General features: G+C 46.7%; 1 protein-coding gene across 4 annotated transcripts in view; it reads left to right on the top strand.

Annotated features, from left to right (window-relative positions):
- PCMT1 (protein-L-isoaspartate (D-aspartate) O-methyltransferase) overlaps nt 1–19,070 on the top strand; it is a 48,038-nt gene extending 28,968 nt beyond the window's left edge. The window contains exons 6-9 of one of the 4 annotated variants that reach the window (XM_055136102.1): nt 2,577–2,662; nt 9,729–9,898; nt 16,100–16,239; nt 18,263–19,070. In XM_055136102.1, coding sequence (XP_054992077.1) covers nt 2,577–2,662; nt 9,729–9,898; nt 16,100–16,238 — 395 coding nt within the window. In that variant the 3' untranslated portion in view covers nt 16,239; nt 18,263–19,070. Of the gene's footprint in view, nt 1–2,576; nt 2,663–9,728; nt 9,946–16,099; nt 16,240–18,262 lie in introns of those variants that run through there. The other 3 variants (XM_055136105.1, XM_055136103.1, XM_055136104.1) reach the window with 3 other exon arrangements.
- Nucleotides 19,071–23,023: the final 3,953 nt, after the last annotated feature.

Raw genomic sequence — 23,023 nt, forward strand, 5'->3', positions numbered from 1 at the left:
TGGGCTGGGCCTTGTCAGAATGGGCCTCAAGGGGGTCCCTCCTGGAAAAACAACAACAACCCCAAAGCCACATAACCTCCTCCCTTTTTTCTAATGATGATAAATTTGTTTATTGTTTTTATATTTTATTGTTTGTTTTGTGGTAAGGGAATCGAACCCAGAGACTCTCCACCTGAGGTTTACACGTAGCACTGAGTTGCATCTCCAGCCACGAGTGTCATCCTTGTTAGAGACATCACACTTCCCTCATTGGCATTTAATTTTGAGCTTTGCATGAATGAGTCCATACATGAATTTTATTTTTAAGTGTTTATTTTTTAAATAAATGGTTTTATCTTGGAAATATAGGGGTGGGTGGAAAGAGAGAGTCAGAGAGAATCACAGTCACTCATAAAGTAAAGGAAGGGAGATTATTTACCCCCGACTGAAAAGTGACTAATTCCAGAAGGGTGTAAGACCTGCAGAAATAACATTTTTTAAAAAATTTTTGTTTTGTTTCTGGGTCATACCTGGTGGTGCTCAGGGCATACCCCTGGCACTAGTCAGGGGTAAATCCTGGTGGGACTCGGGGGGTCCTGGTTATTGAACCGGGGTTGGCCGGTGCAAGGTTAGAGCCCTACCTGCCGTGCTATTGACGGGCCCATGCAGTTTATTTTTATTACTGTATAACGTTTCATAGAAGAGCATTAGCATAATTATTGATTCTGTAGATGAATACTTGTTTCTGATTTGGGGATGCAGTGCTTTTGTGAGCGGGTATATAGACATAAGTCCAGGAACCTATGTACAGGTCACTGAAGCCCTCCTTCCTGTAAGCGCATCTGACCTGAAATCAGGTTTATAGGGTGATGACCATAGGAGTAGCAAATCTTTCATAAAGTGACTGGACCAATTTGTATTCCCATCAGCAGTGTGCCAGGGTTCCAATTTTGGGGGAGGGGGCGTTGTTTGGGCCACACCTGGTGATGAGTGGAGGCTACTCGTGGCTCTGTGCTCAGGGGTCGCTCTTTGAGAGGCTGTGGATTGAACCTGGGTTGGCCGCTTGCAAGGCAAGAGCCTTAACTCCTATACTATCTCCCTCTCTCTTTTTTCTTTCTTTCTTTTATTTATTTATTTTTTTGGCTGTACCCAGTGATGCTAATGGCTTATTCCTGGCTGTGCACTCAGAAATCACTCCAGGCAGGGCTCGGGGGACCATATGGGATGCCGGGAATTGAACTGTGTTGGCCACGTGCAAGGCGAGTGCCCTTCCTGGTGTCCTTTTAAAAAAACTTTTTTGTTTTTGTTGTTTTTTGTGTGTGTGCCACACCCAGAGATGCTCAGGGGTTCCTCCTGGCTCTTCACTCGGGAATCACTCCTGGCAGTGCTTGGGGAAGCCTACGGGATGGCGGGGATTGAATGGGGTCAATCCCGCAGGTAGAGCGTTCAAGGCAAGCTCCCTCCTGCTGTGCTGTTGCTCTGGCCCCCGTCCTCTCCCTCACCTGAACACTTGGATTAGATTTTTCCTTTTGTCTGCCTAGTGAGTGTATATCTCTTTGTGGTTTAAATTTTGTGTTTTTCTATTAGGTTGAAAACTATTTTTCTGTGTTTGCCATTTGCATTTTTCTTTGGTGAAATGCTTGTTCAGATACTGAGTTGACTTACAGGCCATCTAAATACTTTTGTCTCTATGTATTATGAATCTCTATTCCAACTCTGTGGCATGACCTTTAGTTCACACGTTGGTACTTTTTTGAAAATAGAAGTCTTTCATTTTTTTTTTGCTTTTTTTTGGTGAGGGGTCACACCTTGCGATGCTCAGGGGTTACTCTTGGCTCTGCACTCAGGAATTACTCCTGGCGGTGTTTGGGGGACCATATAGGATGCCGGGGATTGAACTCAGGTCGGCTGCATGAAAGGCAAATGCCCTCCCCACTGTGCTATCACTCCGGCCCCGAAGTCCTTCATTTTAATGTAGTTAAATGTTCCAACTTCTATTGATGTTTCTGCTTTTGGGCCACACCTGATGATGCTCAGGGGCCACTCTTGGCTCTGTGCTAAGGGACCACGCCTGATAGTGCTCAGGTGACCATATGAGGTACCAGGATTCGAGCCAGTCTCACAGTTGGAGCTATGTGCTCGGCAGATGTCTTAACCCTGCATTATCTTTGTTGCCTCCAAATTATGAACATATGTGCCTCTATTATTCCTTAGAAGATTTACATTTCTTCACATTTCTATTTTTGCTTTTCCTTGTTTTTTTTTTTTTTTGGTGTGTGTGGGGGGGCATCCACACCCAGTGGTAGTTGGGTGTTTGTGCTGTGGTGCTTGGGAGCTGCTCTGATGCCCTTTGGGGACCCTGTGCTGCGGGGGGTGACCCTCGTCCCCAGCCCTTTCAGCCAGCTCCCTACCGCTACTGCTTTATTTTCCTCAGGGATTTTTGTGCACGCATGAGGTAGGGGTCTCGTATAAATACCTAGCTGTTTCAGTGTTACTTATTTAAAAAAAAAAAACACCCTATCCTCTCCTCCCTTTATGCCTTCTGTACGGTGGTTCTTTCTGCACAGTGTTTTAAAGCATATTGGTTTTTCTTTCAGTGGGGGATGGAAGACTGGGATATGCCGAAGAAGCCCCTTATGATGCTATTCATGTAGGAGCCGCAGCCCCGGTTGTGCCCCAGGCAGTGAGTCGGGTTCTTCTCTGTGTTTGTGTGCTTTATTCGACTCAGACCGAACGATCCGTACAGACGTGACTCTGAGGTATTGTTCACGATGTAGTTAGACTTTTCCGCCATGCATCTCCGTGAGTAGTCATTTTTATATACAAATAGTCCGTGTAATTCACATGAAGTCTGGTGCGAAGCCCTCACACGGGACTGTGTTATTTGAAATATTATTTGGCCCAGTGAAGAAGCAGCACTGGAATTAGGGAAATGCCTGTGAGGTTCCCCACCTTGGAATTTCCTTCCATTCTGGACTGTCGGAGGCGAGTGTCTCTGCTGCAGCTTACCCTCACGGGGCTTATGTTCTTGAAGCGACGTGTCGTGGGGAGACCAGGGAATTAACGATATGAGGCCTTTGCTATACATGGACTGGGCGAGCACCAGAGGGTTTCGAGGGGGTGAGAGGAGCTGGCATTGACAGGGAGGCTGACGGGAATGGAACTCGGGTGGCCCGGTGGAGGGTCTCTGCAGGGCCGGGGAAGGGCGGGCTCAGCAGCGTGTGTGCACAGGAAGGGACATGTCCAAGTGCCACGCAGGGTTTTCACGTCAGGAAGACGCTGGTGTCAGTCCTCTGTCACGCAGGGCTGCCCGAAACCTTAGCTTCCTGTGCCCGAGTTTACCAAGGTTCTCAGTGGTGACTCGGGGCTGAAAGTGACACTGTTTCTTTTGTCCCTTTCATCTGCTTGCCAGCCTGCAAAAATTTCTTTTTGATGCGCTTAGGTCAGTCGCGATGACTGAAAGTCGGGCTCACTTACCCTTTGGCCCTATTTTAGTTGTGTTTTTTAATTTTTCAGTTAAAAACTTTGGGGCTTTGTTTTTGGGCCACCTGTCCAGTGGTGCTCAGGGGTTACTCCTGGCTCTGTGCTCAGGGATCACTCCTGGCTTGGCTCGGGGGACCTTACGGGGTGCTGGGGATCAAACCAGTGCCAGCCGTGGCAAGGCCAAGACCCTGCCGGCTGTCCTGTCTCTCCTACCCTCTGGCCCTGTCACTGGTTCAGAGACTGAACCAGGGGCTTTGCACACACGTTTGTTCATGCTCTTCTGCTTCCTGCCTCTGCTTGCTCCCTCTGTGGGTGTGCAGCCAGTGAGCGGAGGGTGCCCGCCTCCGGCACTTGTGGGGGCCGCAGAGGGCTCCGTGCTCCCACACGGGGCCCGGCCCTTACTGTGGCTGCACCCTTGTCGGGGGATGATGCACGTATTCCCGAGGCTTGTGCTCTTAGTTGAGTCGCGCAGTTGTGCTTGTGGTACTCCCGGGGTAGTGCTCACTCACGTGCTCTGCTCACCCGGGCCCTGGGGATTCGTGGTGCTGTCTCCTTGTCTTTCAGGAGGGTCTGGCAGGGGTCCAGCTTCTCAGGGGTCCCCAAGGTGCTCAGGACCTCCTGCCTGCCTGTCTCCCTCCTGGCACTGGGGGTTGGAACTGGTGACCACAGACTTGCTGGGCGGCATGCCTTCTTCCTTGGTGTCGCCTGGGGTTGGACCCAGGGTTCACGCACAAGGCCAACACTCTCCTGCTGGGCCGTGTTCGCCCCTGGCCCCAAGGCAGGCATCGTCTAAACCCCTGTGTCTGGTTCCATTCCATCTTTTTTTTCCTGCCTACCCTTTTTAACACATTTTTTGGTTTTTTTTTGCTTTTTGGGTCACACCCAGCAGTGCTCAGGGGTTACTCCAGGCTCTACACTCAGGAATTAATCCTGTCAGTGCTGGGGGACCCTAGGGGGTGCTGGGGATTGAACCCGGTTGGCCGTGTGCAAAGCAAATGCCCTGCCTGCTGTGCTATGCTCCAGCTCTCACCTTAACCCATTTTAAGGGATTTTTTTTCTTTTTCTTTCTTTTTTTTTTTTTTAAGGGGGGGCGGTGGTGTGCTGCACCCAACACTGCTCAGGGGTCATTCCTGGCTCTGCGCTCAGGAATTAACTCCTGGCAGTGCTCAGGGGACCATATGAGGTGTTGAGCCCAGGTTGGCTGGGTGCTGTGCTGGTGCCTCCCCCCACGGTGTGTCTCTCCATGCCCTACCTGCAGTAGTAACGCAACATAGAAAGGCATAGGTGCAGTCCTGAGTGAGTAGTGTAGTGGACTTGTCACATGTGATAGCTAATTTTTTTTATTTGGTTATTTTGATTATGATGCCCAGGATTGAACCCAGGGCATCACACATGCAAGGCTCTACCCTTGAGCTATATCCTTGATCCAGTAGTTTCTGTTTAATATTTTTCTGGGGGAGTGGGCGTGAGAGAGGGACACCTGGGAATGCACAGGGCTTCTGCCTCTGTGGCTTGGGGTCACGCCTGGTGGGACTCAGGGACCATCTGAGGTAGTGGAGATGGGCTGCGAGCAAGTGCCTTAAGACAGTACAAGTGCCCTCTACTGTCTCCCTGGCCTTCTCATTTATTTCTTGTTTTTTTCTTGTTTTCTTTGGTTTTGGGGCGATGCCCAGCTGTGGTCAGGACTTATTCCTGTCGTTTTTGCTCAGGGGTCACTCCTGGTGGGCTTCGGACCATGCAGTGCCAGGGATTGAATCTGGGTCAGCCGTGTGCAGAGCAAGTGCCTTCCCTGCAGCACTAAACTTTGCTTCCACCCCCTTTTAATTTACATATATTTGTGTGTTATTATTATTATTATTATTATTTAAAATCATGGCAGTCTAAAAGAAATCTGGAAAAAAACCTTTTTTTTTGGGGGGGGAGGGGGGTCTGGAGTTTGGCCATGTGTGGTGGTGCCCAGGATTTACTCTGGGCTCTGACGGCAGTGCTGGGGATGGGTGAGGCATGGCTGCGTGCAAGGCAAAGGCCTTTCCCCTGCACTGTGTCTCCAGCCTGGTTTCCTTTCTCTGTGTTTTGCTTTTGGGGACCCCACCTGACAATGCTCGGGGCTACTCCCAGCTTGGTGGTTGGAGGGTCACTCCTCGATGGTCCTTGGGGGCTGCGCAGTGCCCGGGCGTTATCTGGGAGGTCTGCATGCAGGGCAGCCGCTCCCCCCTCAAGCTGCACCTGGCAGTAGGGTTGGGATTTGGGGATGGCACACGGGTCATCGTGAAGGGCGTGGCCTGCGCGCGGGTGCTGATGGCGCAGTGGCATCTGGGATTAGCACAGGAGGCTCTGCACAGTCTGTTTTAGTTTAATCATGCCGGAGGGGAGATCCAGTTTTAAAGTTGCAGACCGTGGCTGCTTCTGCTGTCTTGTACATCACCCCTAAAACAGAAAGCAAACAGAAAGGTCAGGAGATAATTCAGAAGGGTTCGAAGCACACACTTTGCACGCAGAAGGCCCAGGTTTGCTGCCTGGCACCGCAGGCTCCTGAGTACTGCAGGGTGTGACCCCAGAGAGCAAAAATCAGAAAAGTAGGAAAAGCAGACTCCATTTTGCATTATCTCAAAGTTGCGTGCATGCGTGCGTGCGTGGTGTCAGGAGGTGAACCCAGGGCATCGTACATGGCAGGCACATTATTTCCCATGAGCTGCATCCCTAGCCTTTTTGCAGTATTACTATACCTACAGTTCTGAGTTCTGAACTCTGCTACGTGGGAAATAAAGTAGATGGAGTAATAGCAGCCTCTGAAGAGTGGAGGAAGCAGAACCAATGAGAGCACAGCAGGGCAGAGCAGTGGTGTTTGCAAAGGCTGAGGAATGGGATTCATCGGACCTTGGGAACAGACAGTCATGGATCTGCAGAGGAGCTGCTTCTTGAAATTCCAAAGGAATAATGATTAGTCTGAAGCCCAAGACAGAAAATTTCCCTGAATTACAGGACATAATTCTGTAGTTTGAGCAGATCTTCCGAAGGAAGGTCCTGTATAATTGAAAAGAAGAAACAAACAAACAAAAAAAAAAACAGCAAAACTGTATCTCTATGAACTCTCCAAATACTGGGAGTTAAGAAAAGATTCCAGAAGCTTCTAGAGGGCCAGAGCAATAGTAAAGCAGGTAAAGCATTTGCCGTGTACACAGCTGACCTGGGTTTGATCCCTGGCATCCCGTAAGCTCCCCTGAGTGCAGCCAGGAGTGATCTCTGAGCATTGAGCCAGGAGTAAACCCTGAGAACATCTGCGTGTGTGTGTTCCAAAAAACAAAGAAAAAAGCTTTCAGAAAAACAAAAAGCCCATTATATATTAAGAATTAGTAGAGGCTGGAGCGATAGTAGAGTAGGTAGGGAGCAGAGTTTGCCTTGCATGCTGCCAACTGGATTCAATCCCTGGCATCCCAGATGCTGTCCTGAGCACAGCTAGGAGTGATCCATGAGCACAGAGCCAAGAGTAAGCTGAGCACGGCCAGGTGTGTTCCAAAACCAAACAAAAATGAAAAACTCCCAGAAAAACAAAACATATATATTAAGAATTGGTAGTCGGGCTGGATCGAGAGTACAGTGGGTAGGGTGTCTGCTTTGTATGCTGCTGACTCAGGTTTGATCCTTGGCATCCCATATGGTCCCCCAAGCACGCCAGGAGTAATTCCTGAGAATCCCCGGGTGTGGCACAAAAACAAAGAGAGTTGGTAATTGAATAGCTTTCCGTCTCCAGAGTAGCAACATTGCTAGAGGGGCACACTGTCAGAAAGAGTTCTGCTTTCCTACTCTGAATTCTTACCCTTACATGTTGACTGATATGTCGAGTTTATTAAATTTGGGGACTGCAACTCTCAGTCCTTCTCTTTTAAAATATTCCATATATACTTCTGGAATATCTCCTCTCAGAACGGAGAGCAAGACATTAGGGATAACCGAAAAAGGGGGGAGTAAGAGCGGTCTTGGGTAGGAGAGGCAGTGAGAGCCTCGGTGTTCCTGCAGAGGAGAGTGCGGGGAGGGCCAGGGTAGAGTGGGAGGAGAGTGCGGAGAGGGCCAGCGGAGAGTGGGAGGAGAGTGTGGGGAGGGTGGGGGGGGAGTGGGAGGGGAGGGTGGGGAGGGTGGGGGGGGAGAGTGGGAGGGGAGTGTGGGGAGGTCTGGGGGAGAATGGGAGGAGAGTGTGGGGAGGGCCGGGGGAGAGTGCGGGGAGGGCCTGCAGAGGACTTTCCTGGGTTTGGAGCAGGGGAAACATTGCCAGGGACTCTGCTCTTCCCTCCTGTGCCCACACACGTCAGAGGCCCAACTGTGGAGAATTTCAGTGAAGTTGTTGGAGGGTATGAAGATATAGGAAGGTACAAAGGAACTGAAATGAATATTTAAAGGAAGAAGAGACGTCTCAATTTGTAACTGCAGGAAAAAAAATATTGGATTCTTGATAATTAAAGAAAACAGGGCCGGGGAGATAGTCCAAGAGCCAGCGCGTGTGCGCTGCATAGGGACGACTAGGTTCTCCTGCCGTCAGCACATGCAGGGACCACCCCCCTCCCCTAGGCTCCCCTCCAAGGAAGTGGAACAATCCTAGAACCTGCTTCAAGCCTCAGACACAGACTACCAGCAAACGGTTTCACTAGAGCATGACCGTCTGAAGGGAGGGGCACGACACACATAGGACAGCGGCAGGGCATCTGATGTAGAATTGGGAATAACGGAACAGAAAGTGGCTCTTGGTCTCTGCCCATAGCACGACCTGTGACTGTAGTCTTCCATGGACTCTGCTTATGTCTCTCTGCATACAGCTGTTTCACTTAAAGTAAAACATCTAATCTGTTACCGTGCCCTTAAAGGAAATGGGAGGGCATGGCAACAGGTTAGATCATAAAAATTCCCTCAGCTGATGCCAACTCAGCTATTATGACAGGTGTTTGGGTTTTATTTTATTTTATTTTATTTTATTTTTGCTTTTTCGGTCATCAGGAATTACCCCTGGCAGTGCTCAGGGGACCATATGGGATGCTGGGGTTTGAACCCGGGTCAGCTGCGTGCAAGGCAAATGCCCTACCCGCTGTGCTATCTCTCCAGCCCCTGGTTTTTATTTTAATAACATCAAATAATCATGCATATCTAAAACTCATCCAGTGTTTGATGTTGATTAAATTTAAAAATAACAGACACATTTTAGAAATAAGTAGAGGAAAAAAAATCGCAGATGGGATTGGGTAGCCTAGAGGCTGCCTTGCAGGGGTGAGCTCAAGCCCCGATCAGGCCCGAGGGGGTGACGGGGGGAGTGCTGTGTCCAGTGGCAGTGCCCCTGAGACCCTGAACCCCAGCAGCGTGCGGTCTCTGGTGTCGTGCAACCAAGAGTGAGCGTTGGAGTCAGATGTACAGTCCCACGGGTGACAGTGGCAGTGGAGCATAGGAAGAGGCAGCGAACGTGACGGCCAGTCATTGCGTTTGGGTCCTGGAGAGAGTTGATGTGTGAGGCATGCTCCGCCTGAGGGCGGTCTCCAGTGCTGCCCGGCCCTCTGAACATCAGCCCCTCAGCCCCCCACCACCTTTAAACAAGCAAAAAAAAAGACGACTTAGGGAGCGAGACTGGGGGGCAGAAGACTGCTGGTTTTCACTATAAACCTTGACTTTTAGAAAAAAGCTCAGAATAATCAGAAGCCTACTTTGATAAAAACAAAGATGGGGAAAATTAAACTTGCTGACTACCCAAATCGTGGTGAGCTGAAGGCTTCGTTCAGGCGGAAGAGAGTCTAACCCTGTTATCGGCTGGTGCTGGGATGCTCAGGCCAGTCACAGCCCAGGGCACCTCTCAGACTCCGTGCCTCCTAGCTCCGGCACTGCTAGGGTGAGGCTGCTTTGCCGGCTCTCTGCACGGCCCCTCTTCCTCCTCCCCTGCACCCCCGGAGCTTGAAATAAAGGCGTGCTCGGGCAGGAATTTTCTGCTTTGCTTTCAGCTTCCCCCGGGGACAGCTCTGTGGAAGGCGATTAGCGAGCACTGCAGACAGGCCAGGTTCTCGATCAGATGCTAGGGGCGACGGACAGATAGGACACTGATCCTCTAGGTTAATGGGGACATTGATAGGGACGTGACAAGTGGGTAATCAAGTGACCCGTTCAACAAAGTACGCTTGCACTAAATACATTCCTGCTTCTGCCCGCGCCCTGGAAGTGGTTTAGCGAGATGGAAATGACTCTTGATATGCAATCTACTCCTTCGATGTGCATTTATATTTTTCTTTCTCTTTTAGCTGATAGACCAATTAAAGCCTGGTGGCAGATTGATACTGCCCGTGGGCCCGGCAGGTGGAAACCAAATGTTGGAGCAGTATGACAAGTTCCAAGATGGCAGTGTCAAGATGAAACCGCTGATGGGAGTGATATACGTGCCTTTGACAGACAAAGAGAAGCAGTGGTCCAGGTGGAAGTGATTTTACCTTCTGCTCTTTCTTCCTCCACACGCGCAAGGTGAAAGGGTGTGGATTTTAAGGCATTGCACTGCGAGAGCTGCGCTTTCGGTTGTCACCTTCACGCCACTCCATTTTAACATCAGAAACCGGCTACATTAAAAATGCAGAAGAAGTTTGCATGGTCTGCCCTTCTTTTGGTTTAACTCATGTCTTTGGGGACGGGGAGTGAGACTTGGCACACCTTTTTCTTGTTTTAAGATATTTTCAGCCAGTTTAGTACTGTCTAAGGACATTGTAATATGAGCCACTTCCTGTAGTTAAAAATCAGTTTTTGTAACTGCTGTATGGTCCGGGAACAGTGGTTTTGGTCTGAAAGGGAGACCCTTTCCTGACTCATTCTCCACTGGACTGCTAAGCAAGAGAGGGAGCAGGGATACACTTTTTATTTATTTTCTTCTTTTGGGGCCACACCCTGCGGTGCTCTGGGGACTGTATGGCGATGCCAGGGATCAAACTCAGGTTGGCCGGGAGCAAGGCCTGTGCCCTGCCTGCTGTACTTTTGCTCCGACCCCACCAAAGGGAAAGATCCGTCAGAATTCCCAGAAAGACACTTGCTCTCAGTCCTATTCAGAGTCCAGAGATGTGTAAGCTGAGCCTGTTGGACACCCAGCTATTGTTTTAAAACCACTACATAGAATCATCTATTCTGTTAAAAAAAAAAAAAGCCCACCAGTTTTTTTTGGGGGGGTTACAAAGTGGGCTGTGCCCCCTAGTGGTGCCCGGAGGCCCCCGTGTGCGGGGACTGGAGCCTGGGCTCCTGATGTAAAGCACATCCTCTGGTTCTTGGAGCCTCTCCCCGCCCCCCCAGGTTTAAGGTACTTTAGCTAAGTTCCTGGGGAAGGCAGAGGATTCTGTAGCTCTCTGCTGAGTGCCCAGGTCTCACAACCCCCCCAAAGGGCCAGCATGCAGCAGTCCCCGGCACAGCATGGCTCATCGGTGGGCGCGTCTGTTCTTTTATGTTTTAGCGTAATATGGGACCCTTTGGTTTGCAGCCAAGATCTCTCCCCTTTGCTCCCCGCCCTAGCCCAGAGGAGGGGAGGGTGAGAGCAGTGAGCGCAGTAGCCAAGACTCCTTGGAATTAATGTGAAAATAAGATAGACTTTACAATGTTCTTGTTTTAGAGTTTATTTGACGAAGGTACTTATTTTAAATTACTTTGTTATAAGTAAAATAGTGTTTGTAAGTTTAATCAACCTCAGTTGTGTTTTTTGGAAAGAGGATAGACACCTTTAGGATGGATGTTTGTAAAAATGGTGGTGAATTTAACTATTTGTTCAAAACAGTTTCACTTTGAAATAAATTCAGATTGTTCATTTCTGGTATATCTTCTTAGGCATTGCATTTTTATTTTTCCAATGTGGTTATAATTGTTTTCTTTGACTTCAAGCCTGGAGCACAACATTTCTTTTAAAAAATTGAGGACAGGGGATGTAGTTGAATGGCAGAGTCCTTGCCTGGCTTATGTGAGGCCCTGGGTCCAATCCAAGGCACCCCCCCACCCAAAAAAGGGGAAAACATTAAAAAACTATTAGTACTGTTTGCGTGTTTGGGCCATACCCAGCTGTAGTCAGGGTTTCCTCCTGGCTCTGTCCTCAGGGATGATGTTCCTGCTGGGACTCGGGACCGTGTGGGGTGACAGGAATTGAACCCGGGTTGGCTGAGTGCAAGGCAAGTGCCCTACCTGCTGTACCATCTCTCCTGTTTAAACGTATTTTCCTGACAACCAAGATGCAGTTCTACTTTTGAAAGTAATCAGTTACTTCCTTATGTATCCTGACATATAAAGAATATAAAGGTGAAAAAAAAAATCTTTAAGACTGGGGGGAAAAAATCTGTCACACTGAAATTGGTCTAAAGAGAAATTACTATTAAACCAAATGTTTGAAAGAGTAAAATATTGACAGTTAATCAAAAATCATGAGACTGTTAATCTGCTATTTATATCCATGCTCATAAACAAGGTTTTGGTAGGAAACAAAATTTGCTTAAATAGAAGTTTTGGGGGGTGGGGCTGTTTGGGCCACTCCTGCTTCCATGCTGGGAGGGAACTGACTGGGACCCATGTGGTGGCAGGATTGACCTGGGGTAGCCGAGTGCTAGACCAGTGCCTTGACCCCTGTTCTAGCCTCTCGGTCCCAGATAGGACTTTGAAGTGATTTTAATGAAGGGACTGTTGAGAGGTACATGGGAAAGGTGATGAGACCCAGGAGAGGATGTTGACGGTCCAGGGACCAGGGGCTAGGGAGTCCCCGGGAAAAGCATGAAGCTGTCATCATTGAGATGCAAAGGGCAGGAAGCTGTGTCCCTGTAATCCATTGAGACCAGGGGCAACAGTGTGTGTCAGTAATGGATTGTGTGTGTGTGTGTGTGTGAATTGTGTTTGTAATGGATTTTGTGTTGTAATAGATTGTGTATCTGTGATGGATTGTGTGTATTTGTGTGTGTGTGAATTGTGTGTATGTCTATAATGGATTGTGTGTGTGTATGATGAATTGTGTGTTGTGATGGATTGTGTGTGTGTTTCTTGACAGCTGTTATGGTAGAGAAGAGCACTGTATTACGGGTTTTCTCTGCTGGCCTCTTCTCTCAGCCAGGATCTCTGTGGGCCAGACTCGGGCCCTGTGATACATGTAGTTTGAGAGCAGCTCTCACGTGCACTTCCTTCCTTTAGCGTGGAGATCTCTGCTGCTTTTAAAATTGAGGTCTGGGGGGCTGGAGCAATAGCACAGCGGGGAGGGCGTTTGCCTTGCATGCAGCCAACCTGGGTTCTATTCCCAGCATCCCATGTGGTCCCCCAAGCACCGCCAGGAGTAATTCCTGAGTGCATGAGCCAGGAGTAACCCCTGTGCATTGCCGGGTGTGACCCCAAAAAAAGGGAAAAAAAATTGAGGTCTGGAACAGATTTAAGATGATTTGTTTGCTGTGCTGTTTCTAACCCATTCAGACCCATCTATGCTTAAACTGGTCTTGACCAGGAAAAAAAGTTTATTTTATTTTTTGAAATTTATTTTTAATGAATCAGTGGGGTACAGTTACAGACTTACAAATTTTTATGATTACGTTTCAGTCATACAATGGATCGAGTGCCCATCCCTCCACCAGTGCCTGTTGTCCACCACCAATGTTCCCAGTATCCCTCCCATCCCCCATCCCCCCCTGCCCTCCTCCCCTCCTCCTCTGTGACAGGCACATTTTATTTTATTCTCTCTCTCCTTTAGGGTTTGTGCTCTGCAATGCATTTGTTGAGTGGCCATCATGTTCAGTCTATAGTCTACTTTTGGCACGCATCTCCCATCCTGAGCAGAGCCTCTAAACACCCATTACTTGGTGTTCCCTTCTCTATCTGAGCTGTCTTTTCCCCCAGCATGTGAGGCCAGCTTCCAAGCCGTGGAGCCAACCTCCTGGGACTTATCTCTACTATCTTTGGCTGTTAGTCTTCCATTCTGTTACAAAAAAGTGTGTGTATTTTAATTCACCTGTGAAAATAACTTATCTTGGTGGCCAGAGACTTAGTGCAGGGTTAAGGTGCTTGCCTGGCTAACACCAGTTCCACCTCCAGCACCTCCATGGTCCTCTGAACCCCTCCAGAGCCAGGAGTCAGCCCTGTGGGGTGTGTCCCAACCATCCCCTCCCCCCTCTTAGAAAAGGAAAAGAAAATCCAAACCTTAGCTTGGGTGGTGCTGATGGTAAATGGTCAAGTCTTTTCTCAGTCTGATGACCTTTATTTCCACACGTGTGTGTGTGTGTGTGCCCACCATATGTCACCACTGTGCCGGGGCAGGAGCACATAGCTGTGAATTTGAAAGTGATATCCCAGGGTGCAGAGAGTCAAAGAGATCCAGCAGAACCCAAGGACAGACAGACAGACAGGCTATCGGGGTATAGTGTTCAGAGTCTGCCTAGAAGAGTGGTACAGAGCAATTGAAGTGTTGAAACTGGCCAGTGAAGAAGTGACTGGAATTTTCATATCAGACAGTTGATTCCGATGGTAATGCAGAGTCAATCGCATGGGGCAAAGCTAGAGCCAGAAGCAGGAAGTGGTTATAGCAAGTCAGGGGTAAAATGATGGTGGCCTGAGTTCTAAGGCTTTTGTGGTAGGCTAAAACCGGCTAACAATAGCTTTTGGTGCCCCTTCCACATTTAGAGTTAGCTCAAGGTGCCTTCTTCTGTTTCTTACCAGGCTCGACGGCTCATTGAAATTAATTTAGCAAAGTCATTCTATGAACTTCTTTTTTTTTTTTTTTTTTTGCTTTGGGTCACACCTGGCGATGCACAGGGGTCACTCCTGGCTTTGCACTCAGGAATTACCCCTGGTGGTGCTCATGGGACCATACGGGATTCTGGGAACCAAACCCCTGCCATGGGTAGCTTGCTAGGCTCTGCTGTGTGGGCGGGATACTCTCAGTAGCTTGCCAGGCTCTCCAAGAGGGATAGAGGAATCGAACCCAAGTCAGCCATGTGTAAGGCAAATGCTCTACCCGCTGTGATATCACTCCAGAGAGACTAAAATAGTATGTACAGTTATTACTCTAGTGAATGTCTCTAGATATAAAATTGACATTTTAAAATAACTTTGCTAGAAATTTAGGAATATTTTTAATTGTAAGTAATCTGCATAAATCGATATAAAGAAAGGTATAGTAACATAGAATTTAAAACAACAGGAAATAACTAACTTGAAAATGACATGATTTTGAGTGTTAGGATGCCACAAGGTTGTCCATGCAGAGGTCGTCAACTTGCTTGTTCTTTGCATGACGAATGCTGGTGTTCAGCTCCGTACACTCCCTGTGTGGGAGTGAAGGTTGGGCTCACACACGGCAGTGCTGCTCCTGACCCAGTTCTCAGGGTTCAGGGTACCGTGTGGCGCCAGGAATTGGACCCACGCCTCTCACATGCAGAACATCCACGGGATCTTTAGATTGTCCCTGTCTGTGTGCCATAAGCTTTTTTTTTTTTTTTTAAGGGGTGTGTAGGGGAGAGGGGGGTATCCTGGCTGTGCTCAGGGTTACCCCTGGCTCTGGACTCAGTGGTCACTTTTGGCCATTATCAGGGATCCTATGTGTAGTACTGGGAATTGAACCCAGATCAGCAGTATACAAGTGTCTTGACGTGTCTGTCTGGCCCCTGCTGTTCTTTTTTTTCTTTAACTCTTGGCCATACCTCACAGTGCTCCGGGGACCGTGCTGTGACTGGTTTTCAAATCTGGAGCTCCCACTTACAGAATATATGCTTTCAGCCCTTTGAGCCATCTCCCCGGCTTATAAACTTCTTTCCCTTTTAACTGTGGCACTGTGTGTGTGTGTGTGTGTGTGTGTGTGTTTAACAACGTTATTCCTAACAGCCAGTGTAGGCCATGTGCAACGCAAGCGCCCTACCTGCTATTCTGTCTCTCTGGGCCCAAGTTTCATTCATTCTCTTCCCTATGATCGACCAGTTTTCTGATTGTCACCTATTGAACGTCCTTTCTCTATTGCATTTTCCTGGCTCCTTAATTGGTCCGCATATGCATGTGAGTGAGTTTCTGGGTACTCTGTTCTGTTCCTTGACCTGCATGTCTGTTTTTGTGATAATACCATGCTATTCTGGTCACTGCAGTTTGCTCTCAGGAAGTATGTGATGCCTCTAGCTTTCTTTTTCTTCCTAAGTTCCTTTGGGGTTCCATGTACATTTTGGGTTTGCTCCAGTTTTGTTAAAAACACCTTTGACATTTTGATAAGGTTGTATTCAATCAGTACATGACTTTGGTAGTATGGCTATTTTAACAATATTAATTTTGATCTGTAATCACATAACATTTTTCAAATTGTTACTCAATTTCTTTTATCAGTAGCTTAAGTTTTCTGGTATACCGATCTTATTCCTCCTTGGTCATATTTATTTTTAGGTATTATCTTTTTTGTAAAATTCTAAGTGGGTTTTAAAGTTTTATCTAATAGTTTATCATTAGTTTATAGAAACAAAATAGATTTTTGTGTATTGACTGTATTTCACAACTTGACTGAATTTGCTAGTTCTAAGTTTTTTGCTGGTTTTTTGAGGGTTTTTTTTATATATAAATATAATGTTATCTGCAAAAAAGAGTTTTATTCCTTCCTTTCCGATTTTGATGACTTTCATCTGTTTTTGTCTTGCCTAATTATTTTGGCTAGGACTTCAAGTACTATGTTGAATACAAGTGACGTATATGAGTACCCCTCCCATGCTCCTGCTCTTACAGGGAAAGCTTTCAGCTTTTCACCGTTGAGTGTGATGGTAGCTGGGGCTTGTTTATGGCCTTTATTATGTTGAGGTATGTTCCCCTATAACCAGTTTATTGAGAGTTCTTAATTTTTTCTTTAAAAAGTCTTTTTTTAAATGGAGAGCATCTTATACATATTTATGTATACTATTGATGGGACATTAAGTTTTGCTTACGATATCTGTAATGCCTTGGAAGAGGTGACTGGTTAACATACAAAAACCCAGTTGTATCTTCAGTTGATTTTCAGAAGCACAGGAGAATTTAATTTATGAATAGAACACTTGCAAGCAAACCCTTTGCAGGTGAAATATCTTAATGCTTTCGTGATTGAAAATAAAAGTTGTTCTATAAGACTGGCTGGGATGTAGCTCAGTGGCAGAGCACTTGCCTTGCATGTGTTAGGCCTGAATTCAATCTCTGGAACCACAAAAACAAACTCTTTGAGAATTATAGTAATATTATTTGGAAAAATATACTGAAGAGGAATAAGCTGATCTTTTAACAAAATAATACAGTATTGTATTATAGGCAGTGTGGAAGTGTTATTTTAAAAACACTTTCTTGGCGATCTAGTAGCAGGTAAGCTGCTTACCTTGCACACCACCGAACCTGAGTTTGAAACCCCCATGTGGTCCCCTGAGCCACGCCAGGAGTGATCTTTGAGCTCAGAGCTTAGAGTTAACTTTGAGCACAGCCAGGTGTGGCCCCTGAACCACAACCAAAAACCCAACAACTTTTCTGACACATACAAAATTCAGTTTGTATGATACGAGCAGTTCGTCCAGCAAAACTCTTAATGTAGCAACTAACCAGGAAATTTTAGCTCCTTATCTATCCTGCAAATAGGATATCTATCGAGCAAGTTACAAAAATGGTACACAGAATTTCTGAGCCTCTTCCACTGGGGTGACCAGTTATTAACATTTTTCTACATTTACCTTCCCATTCCCTCTTCTTGGTGGGGATTCCACACCTGGCGTTGCTCAGGACTGACTTGGGGGTCAGTCCTAGCAGTGCTACGGGGACTATTTGATGCCAGGAATTGAACGTGGGTCTCTGGTGTGGAACGCATGTGCTCAGCCCTTGGAAATCCTTCCCCAGTCCCCTCACTCCCTTTATATATATAATATATACAAGCATCTATATACAGAATAGTTTTTTCCTGACTCATTTGAGATTAAGTTGAACACAAAACTTTAGTTTTTTAACCCCTAAAGAGCTTGAATATTTAATATAAATTTTTTGTCACTCAGAATATTATATCAGAGATTGTAGGGATTTGTTTTTTTTTTTAGCTGACTCCCCTTCCTCAGCCACATACAGCTCGGTGCTCAGAGATCACTCCTGACAGTGCTGGCGGGGGGTCGTATGGAGTGCTGGGATGGAACTCGGGGTGGTTGCATTCGAGGCAAGTGCCTTAGCCATGGCTCTGTTGCTCTGGCCACCCCCAGCCCCATTTTTTAAGAGCATTACTAAGGTATAATTTATATACCTACCATTTCCTTTGGATTGTACTTTTGTTTCTTCCTCTCACTGGCAGTAGCTGGCACAGTGTTCATGTGGCTGAGCAGATGGTTTGTTTTGGAGTTGACAGAGCTCCCCTGTGAAGTCATAGATGATGCAGTGTTCTCCACAAGAAGCACGACATACTCTGAGCAAAAGGGAGAGGTTGTTTTTGGGGTGTTTTTTTTTTTGGTCCAATTTTTATAAATGTGACTATAATTTCCATTCTACATATCCAAGTTGTCATTTTTACCATGAATAGTTTAACAAGCTCCTAGATGGAGAGGTTATAGGTTCTGTGAGTCTCTAGCCTTGAAGGAAGAGCGCTTTCTTCACACGAAACAGTGAAGAACCCAGGCCCTTCAGCTTCGTAGCTCTGCGCCGAGGTGAAAGAGGAAACGGCAGATTTTTCATTTTTGCTTTGACTTGGGAAGGTTTGCTTTGGTTTTTTTCCAGTGCTTGGGTAATCAGCCTATTTCGAGTAAAGGAATCTTGATATCTAAAACTGTTCGAAAGCGTTGTAGTCTCTAACTCCTGCTTATGTGTTTCTCTCTCTTCCCTCCCCCAGGGACGAACTGTAAAAGCAGCATCAGCTTGACCAGTATCTAATATTACAGTGGATTGTTCATCTCAGTCCTCAGAGCTTTTCGAAAACCAACAGCATCACAGCTTGTTTTGGACTTTCGTTACACTATTATTTTCAGCATGAAAATGTGTGGTTTTGTAGAGTTTCTAATTCTTCAAAGAGGCACAGAAGCCACATTGGTAGAAGGAGGCAAAAATTTAGATTTGTATATTCTTTAACATGCCCACATTTTACTTTAAAATGTTAAGAGAAGGGATTCTGCAAAAAATGGAAACACAGGCTTGTGAGTTGATTTTGAGGCGTGGCTTTACTTTTCTTAGACACTTAATTATTCGGGTATGAACTTAATCAGATTGCGTTCGTGCTTCACCTAACACCACTACTCACCAGTTCAGATTTCTTGGATTTGGATGTCTGTAGATGCTACTAAGAAAATAGAGATGAGCTTTCTTTTTAAAGCTTTTGATGTGGTATTATAGACTAGCATGTTGTAGATACAATCAGCCTCTTTGTTACCCTGAAACTAAGCGTTTGTAAATATTAAATCTTCAGATGGCAGGTGATGTCCCTTGAAACACTCGGCTGTTCAAAGGGACAGAACTGTCACGGTTCTCCCTCTGTTTAAAAATTATAGACACTGGTAGCTCAGTATTATTTTTTTTCCCTCCTGTTTTCCAATTTGCTGCTGATTCTGTACATGATTTTCAACCTGCTGTGTAAGCTGTGTCCTAGTTCCCGAGCAGTTTATGCAGTGCTGCTTTGCCAAATAAAGTTCAAAGATAAAGAGGCATTTTTGGTGTTTGACTGGAGAATGGCCTGTCCACCACGTACGGAACGCTGAGGGCGGAGAGGATGATGGTACCAGCTGAAGGAGTTCCCTTCCGTGAGGCCAGTCCCGGTTCCATTCCCCAGGGCCACACGATCCTTCGCGCCTCAGCAGGTACATCCCTCGAGGGGCCTCAACAGCACTGGGGCTTGAGCTTTGCGTTGACCTGCTGGCCTGTTTGGCCGAGGATTGCCAGGAGGGACCCCAGGCCTCCAGAGTGCACGTCAGATACTTGCTCAGGGGCCAGAGATGGCTCAGGGAACCGGACCACACAGTTTGCACACCACCTGGGGTCCAGTCCCAGCATGGCACTTCCCCACCAGCCACAAGGAGTGACCCCTGAGCACCGAGCCAGGAGTAGCCCCTGGGCACAGCTCCCTGAAGCTCCAAAAGTTAGTCTGATGAGTTGATTAATCACTAATATACTTTGTAGTTGTGAAATGTGATTGCCTCCTCGGGGAGGGGAGTGTCACACCTTGTGCTTGGGGACTCCTCCTGGGTCAGCGTGGGGGCCCACGCGGCCTCCTGAACGCAGAGCATGCACTCAGCCTGTTGAGCGTCTCCGGCCCCTGGTTTGTGAGGATGGGGGCATGCACCCCAGTCCTCATTTCCTGTCGCGCTCCCGTCCCGTCTTTCCTCTTGAAGGTGTCCAGTACGTGCCAGTTGATTGAACCAGTGAGTTAAATGTCAGGAAAGAACAGGGCCGAGTTTACCAAAACCTGTCTTGCGTGTTGATAGGTTCATCAATATAATGCCCAAAGATGACATTCTTGAAAGGTGTCTGGTGGCAATATTGTCGTTCGATACATTTTACAGTAGGCTCTTGCCTAAGAATTCTAGGACTTGAAGAAATCGATATTAAGATACTAAATATTTAATACATGATTGAAAGTGGAGCTGGAGTGATAGCACAGCGGGTAGGGCGTTGCATGCGGCCGACCCAGGTTGGATTCCTCCATCCCTCTTGGAGAGCCTGGCAAGCTACTGAGAGTATCCCGCCTGCATGGCAGAGCCTGGCAAGTTCCCCATGGCGTATTCGATATGCCAAAAACAGTAACAACAAGTCTCACAATGGAGATGTTACAGGTGCCCGCTCAAGCCAATCGATGAGGAACAGGATGACAGTGACAGTGAAGAATCGAAGTTGTCAAGCAAAGGTTTCGGCTTTCCTTAGCCTACCGCTCCCTTTTCAGGAGAGTGACTGGAGCCCCCTGGGAAATCAACCTCCCTTCTTCCTTTTTTATTTTGTTTTTGGGCCATACCCAGCAGTGCTTAGGACTGACTCCTGGCTCTGCGTGATCATACGGAGGTCAGTTCAGTGGATGGCATGTGCCTTATTATTACATGCCTCCCACATGGATTATCACACTGGCTCCAAAAGATGATTTTCTCAGGAAAACAAACCTGCCCTTCTGTATCTTGGCTCCACTGAGCAATGAAGTTGTAGGATAAGGAGAGCAGACAGTTTACAGTCAAGTCTGAAGGAGTGGTTTGGGGGGCATTATGGGGTACCAGGGATCCAACCTGGCTCTGACGTGTGCAAGGCAAGTGTCCTCCCTGCTGTGCTCTGGCTCTGGCCCTGGGGAGGTTCACTTCTAACCAGTCTGTTCCTGAATGCCATTCAACTTTGGGGGTGTCTTATTTTCATGCTTCGTTATTTTAATATTTGGGCTGGAGCGATAGCGCAGCGGTTGGGCTTTCGCCTTTCACTCGGCCAACCCGTGTTCTATTCCTCCGCCCCTCTCGGAAAGCCCGGCAAGCTACCGAGAGTACGGAGCCCACATGGCAGAGCCTGGCAAGCTACCTGTGCATATTGGATATGCTAAAAACAGTAACAATAAGTCTCTCAATGAGAGACGTTACTGGTGCCCGCTCGAACAAATCGATGAGCAACGGGATGACAGTATTTTCATATTTAGCCAATGAATGTATAGTTTGCCATTAGAGTGGCTTTAACTTGGAATCTGTACTTTCTCATACTCACAGAATATTGGAATACTGAGTCAGAGACCTGGGGAAACAGGATGAGTATAGAGAAAGACCAGAGACCTGGGGAGTAGATAGAATCTAGGGATTAATTTGTATTGCATGTGGCCAGTCCCCAACAAGGCATATGGTCCCCTGAGCACTGCCAGGAGTGATCCCTGAGTAAGCTCTGTGCAAGACCCAGCATCCCTACTATCTTTCCCTGCCAAACACAAAACAAAGAGATGGGAATGTTTTGACTGCAAATTAAGCTTTTTCCAACTCTTGTGAAGTCTCTGTGTGCAGCTTTTAATTAGAACTTCTCATTAAGTTTTAGAGCCAGAGAGTAGTGTAGCAGGTAGGGCGCTTGCCTTGCTCACGGCCCATCTGGTTCAGTCCCTGGCATCTCATAGGGTTCCCCTGAGCACCGCCAGGAGTGATTCCTGAGTGCAGGGGCAGGAGTAATTAATTCCTGAGTACTGCTGGGTGTGGCCCTCAAACCAAAACCAAACTAAAAAAGAACTTCTCATTAAGTTTTAACACATCTGTAAAAAACCCTGATTCTAGAAAAGAATACCATTAATAGAAGTAATTCAGCTAGGAACACAGTCGCATTATCCCATCAGAGTAAACCAGATGATGAAATAGTTGGGAACAGTGTAATTTAACAGTGAGCCCAAGTGACAGTCTCGAGTGCTTATGCTTAGCAGCAGCATGATGTTGAGCAAGTGAAGGTATGGACAGGGCCTGCGTTTGGGACGCCTGCAGCACACGTGTATAGGTGAAGTCCAGTTAACTCATTGCTTAGACTCTGGGACTAGAAATACACATCTGTGTTGGCTTCACAGGAAATAGAGCAACACACATCACTGTCAGTGGTGGGGAGGCATTAGGACATGCAGAAAGGAACTGGAGAACCAGATCACAGATCACAGACATCAGTGGGAGAAAGATTCCGTGGAACCAAGTTATTTTACTGCTGGGAGACAACATTTAGTACTCAACTTGAAATATTAAAATGTTGGTGGAAGGATGGAGGAGTAGCTGTGTTGAGTTTTACAGGAGGATTTTTCAAGGTGATTGCAGTATGCCCTTTCTAAGGAAAAGATGTGAAACATGATATATCTGAGAAGTAAATACTTCCAACTTTCCTTTTTAAAACGTTTTTAAACTATCTTGGGTTCAGAACTCCTTCAGTCAATATTCTGGGACCACACACAGCCATAGCACAGTGGTTGGGGCATTTACCTTGCATGTGTCCAACGTGGGTTTCGATTCCCCGCATCCCATATGGTCCCCCTAATCTGCCAAGAGAAACCCCTGAGCACTTCCGGGTGTGAACTCCCATGCCCCCAATTTTTTTTACAGCAGTCCATGTGCTGTAAATATTTTTTAGACCTTTATTCTCTGATCCTACATTGCTCCCTTTTAAAAACAGGGTTGGCTTGTTAAATCCAGGTAATATTATAAATATTAGCAACTTACATTAAAAGCCATAAAACAGGCTTATGAAGAAAATACTTTATTAAAGGAATATTGTGCACATAGGAAGGAGCATCTTTCCTCAAGTATTTCAACACCACAGCAATACTAAATCATGTTTAATTTCATTTATAAAAGATGTGCGGGGAGATGCAGGCCTCATCAGTTTTTATTTTATTGGGAATGGTTATAGGCAACATCCTTCACTAAATTCTGAAACTCCATGGCATCACATATTGAGTATAAACACCTTAAATTCAGTCATTTCTCTGGGAGAAATTGGAGAAATTTAAATCTGCTTAGTTCTAGACAGTCTACAAAATGACTCTCAGGAAATAAAAATAACCAATCTCTTTGTTTTTCTAGCACTAACTTCCTATTATGAGTGTATTCTATTTATAGCTCAAACTAAGCTTTTGGATTTTGTTTGGTTTGGGGCTTGAGGCCATGCCTGGCAGTGCTCAGGGGAC

Source organism: Sorex araneus, chromosome 4 (genome assembly GCF_027595985.1).
Source record: "Sorex araneus isolate mSorAra2 chromosome 4, mSorAra2.pri, whole genome shotgun sequence".
In the NCBI taxonomy this organism is placed as follows: domain Eukaryota; kingdom Metazoa; phylum Chordata; class Mammalia; order Eulipotyphla; family Soricidae; genus Sorex; species Sorex araneus.